The sequence below is a fragment of the Nestor notabilis genome, unplaced genomic scaffold (genome assembly GCF_000696875.1).
Source record: "Nestor notabilis isolate BGI_N333 unplaced genomic scaffold, ASM69687v1 scaffold16517, whole genome shotgun sequence".
NCBI lineage: Eukaryota > Metazoa > Chordata > Aves > Psittaciformes > Psittacidae > Nestor > Nestor notabilis.
In genome coordinates, this window is record NW_009935343.1 from 13,564 (window position 1) to 17,263 (window position 3,700).

The 3,700-nt window shown below is 59.8% G+C and overlaps 1 protein-coding gene across 1 annotated transcript in view; it reads left to right on the forward strand.

Moving 5' to 3' along the window:
• AFAP1L1 (actin filament associated protein 1-like 1) overlaps window positions 1-3,700 on the forward strand; it is a gene marked incomplete at its 5' end in the record, with an annotated part of 7,766 nt that overhangs the window by 854 nt on the left and 3,212 nt on the right. The window contains 8 exons of the mRNA XM_010017805.1: window positions 221-318; window positions 459-570; window positions 913-1,011; window positions 1,582-1,793; window positions 2,138-2,317; window positions 2,946-3,032; window positions 3,345-3,438; window positions 3,538-3,690. Of these exons, the coding sequence (XP_010016107.1) occupies window positions 221-318; window positions 459-570; window positions 913-1,011; window positions 1,582-1,793; window positions 2,138-2,317; window positions 2,946-3,032; window positions 3,345-3,438; window positions 3,538-3,690 (1,035 nt within the window). The remainder of the gene's footprint in view (window positions 1-220; window positions 319-458; window positions 571-912; window positions 1,012-1,581; window positions 1,794-2,137; window positions 2,318-2,945; window positions 3,033-3,344; window positions 3,439-3,537; window positions 3,691-3,700) is intronic.

The following is a 3,700-nucleotide window of genomic DNA, read 5'->3' on the forward strand; positions in this document are numbered from 1 at the left end:
GCATCATCACCCCAGGCACTTGCTCCCACTCCCCCATCACTGCTTGGGATCTGGTCACGGGGGTCCCCACACCAGCAGTGGTTACCATTGATGCCCATCTCCCAGCACCCTCCCAGTGAAGGGCTGTGGGTGCTTGCTTGGTGGTCCCTGGAGGGCATGGCTGGGGAGCCCAGCTCTGGGGTTCCCTGCTCCCTTCACTCTCTCACTTACCCCCGGGCAGACTGTGACCTGCGGGATCTCCAGGACATGCAGGAGGAGGAGGGGGACACCAGTGAAGGTGCTGGCTTGGAGCTGGCAAGGACCCAGACGGCAAAATCTGTGAGTCCCTGACTGCCACCTTTGAGGTCTGCTCTGCACCCACATGGGAGCTGGCGGTGGCCAGGTCCCCTTCCTGTCCCATGTCACCACCGGGACTCATCATGACCCTCTCTGCTAATGCAGTGGTGTCTCTGCCACAGGTTCCTGTGGACCCTGCCCCACCATTGCCCACCACTCCCCCGCCTGAGGATTACTATGAGGAAGCTCTGCCCTTGGGCCCTGGCAAGGCCCCTGAGTACATCACCTCCCGCAGTGAGTCCTGCTCTGTGCTGGGGTGGCAGAAGGGTGGGGGGAGCCCCAAAATCTGCCCTCTGCACCCCCTGCCTGCCTGCCTCCGTGACAGCTCATCCTGGGGAAGGAAGCATCACTGCTCCCACCAGCGTTGCTCCTGTCCCATCCTGCTCTGCTATTATTATAGGAAGTTGTTTGCTCTGATTCTACTGGGAAGGGAGAGGGTGGATCTGCAGGGAGCTGGTGCTGAAATACCTTGGGAGGGTGTGCTCTGCTCTGCCCTGGCTCTCAGCTTGCTGCTTGGAGCATCCTTGAGGGGAAACCAGATCTAACAGCCCCAGCTGTCCTCTGCTTCCTCCACAGACAGCTCCAGCCCCCCCAACTCCATCGAGGATGGCTATTATGAGGATGCAGACAGCAACTACCCTGTCACCAGGATGAATGGGGAGCAGAAAACCTCCTGTAGGTATCTGGTGCCCCCGCTTCAGCAAAGTCCAGCCTTGAGATAGGGCTTGAGCACTGGTCCAAGGGCTGGTGGGGTTGAGGCTGGAGAACCTCTCATGTCAGAGGGTGCTGGCCAAAAAGCAAGGAGCGTGGGGTGCTATTTGTCATGCCAGCCGGAGCCCTTGTGCTGTGGAAGGGATGTAACTGGTGCTGCCTCTGTCACCAGGCGTCCCTGCCTGCTCCTCCATGCCCTGTGCGGGAGGTGTGTGAAAGAGGGCCAGCACGGGATGCCCTGATGCAGGTAGAAGGTTTAACCCAGGCTTTCAAAGTTGGAGCCTCACAAAGAAGTAAGCGATCCCAGGGCTTTGAACAGATGCACCTGGAACTGGCGTTCGGCCCATGAGCATCCTGCCTGGTTTGGAAGGGAAATGGAGACATCTGGGGTCAAAACACTGCTGTTTGCAGAGATGACGTGGAGTCCCTCCATGCCTGCACCCAGCCCAGGCTCTGTCCCAGAGCAGTGTGTGAGCGTGCCCCGCAGGCAGGGCCAGGGATGCCACTCGGGGTGACTCGCCTGCTTCCTTCCAGACAATGACTCGGATGCCATGAGCAGCTCTTACGAGTCGTACGATGAGGAGGAGGAGGAGGGGAAGAGCCAGCAGCTGACACACCAGTGGCCGTCCGAGGAAGCCTCCATGAACCTGGTGAAGGACTGCAGGATTTGTGCTTTCCTGTTGCGCAAGAAGCGTTTTGGACAGTGGGCCAAGCAGCTCACCATCATACGGGACAGCAAACTGCTGGTGAGCCCAGAGCTGCTGCACAACAGAAACCTGTCAGTGGGTTATAAGAGTGGTTGGGTCCCAGCTGAAGAGAAATAGCACTACCCAAGCCAAGACTCTGCCCCAAGGCTGCCACTGCCTTGCAGCACATGCTGAGGTTGCTCTTGTTTCTCTTACTAGCAAATGGAGGGCTCCTCTTTGTTGGGACCCCATGGAGTGAGAAGGCAGCAGCCCTCTGCCACCAAGGCTGGTGCAGAGACTGAGACATCTCCATCTGTGCCACCTGAGAGGGACCCTGAGAGGGACCCCAGCTCTGCCAGTGGGTTTCGGCTGAGCCCTGAGCAGGTTCCATTTGCTTCCCCTAGTGCTACAAGAGCTCCAAGGACCGTCAGCCACATGTGGAGGTGCCACTGGGCACCTGTAATGTCATCTACGTCCCCAAGGACGGGCGGCGCAAGAAGCACGAGCTGCGGTTCTCGCTGCCGGGGGCCGAGGCGCTGGTGCTGGCCGTGCAGAGCAAGGAGCAGGCTGAGGAGTGGCTGAAGGTACCACAGCCCTGGGAAAGGTCTTGTCCCCCTGGAAGGGGGCTTTTCTCCCGTCTCTTATCGTCTGGGGGGCTGGCCAGATGCTTCCCAGGGCCTGGGCGTCTCCGGCCTGATAGCCCCCGCGGGTGGGGATGTTTGCTCTCCCCCTCCTCTTCCCCATGGCCCTTTCCTGCCTTTGTTCAGGGGCAGGAGGGGGGGGCTGCAGTGGGAAAGGAGCCTCTGAGCTCACCGCAAACCCAGCTCTTGCCCCACATGTGGGAGAACAGGGTTGTTTTACACAGCCATGCTGTGCCTGCCTGTAAAACAGGGGGTCGTGAGGTGTCCTGTGCTGGCAGGATGGCTGCGGCTTGGCACCCACGTCCCTCACCTCTGATTGACAGAGGTTTCCAAAGTCTCTGACAAAATCTGCAAAACCAGTTGCAGTTTTGAAGGGGCCAGGGTGTGTGTAATGCACCAGGGAAGCCCCAAAACCCCAAGCAGGGCTCACTGTCCTGTCCTGCAGAAGCAAGGACCTCTCTCTCCATGGTTCAGCCTGGCACTGGCAGCAAGATGGGAGCACGCTGAGCCAGGGGGAGTAGCCCTGTCTCTTGGGTATGTTTTGAGTATCTGTTGGGGGCTATGTCCACAGGTGATAAAGGAAGCCAGCAGCCCGGCAGCAGGAGGAATAGAAGCCCCCACCTCCCCAGTATTGCCGTGCAAGATGGACCTGGATAAGGTGATGGTTTATAACCACCCCACCAAGGTGCTGCATGGGGCTGCTGTAGCTGAGGCTGGGAATGTGGGGCCAGGGGAGCACTGAGCTCTTTCTTGGTGCTGGGCGAGGAATCCTTCCCATCCTCGCAGCAGCTCTGTGGGGCTTATGGGGCTCTGTGCCACTGGGGATAGGGAACTCATGGCACCAGGACACATCACAGCCATGCACAGGAGGGTTGAAGGGCTGGTAGTGGCTGCTGCTGGGGGCAGTGCAGGGGGATGCTGCTGTCAGGGGGATGCTGCTGACAGGGTCCCTGCTCTGCTCCCCCTGCAGCGTCTGTCGCAGGAGAAGCACACCTCTGACTCGGACAGTGTGGCCACGGGTGAGACCAGCTCCACAGCAGCCCGCAGAGAGCCCGGCGAGCACGGTACGGCCCCTTCCCCAGCCAAGCAGGCTGTCCCTCAACCGATGAGGGGGATGCCATGAAACGCACCAGGCACACACAGCTGCTCTGTCCCCCTTCCAGGGAAAGGCAAAAAGAGCGGCTTGGCTGACCTGAAGGGCTCGATGAGCCGCGCAGCGGGAAAGAAGATCACCAGGATCATCAGCTTCTCCAAGAAGAAGCCTTCCCCTGAGGACACACAGACCTCCTCCACTGAGGAGGACATCCCCTGCTGCGGTTCGTGTGG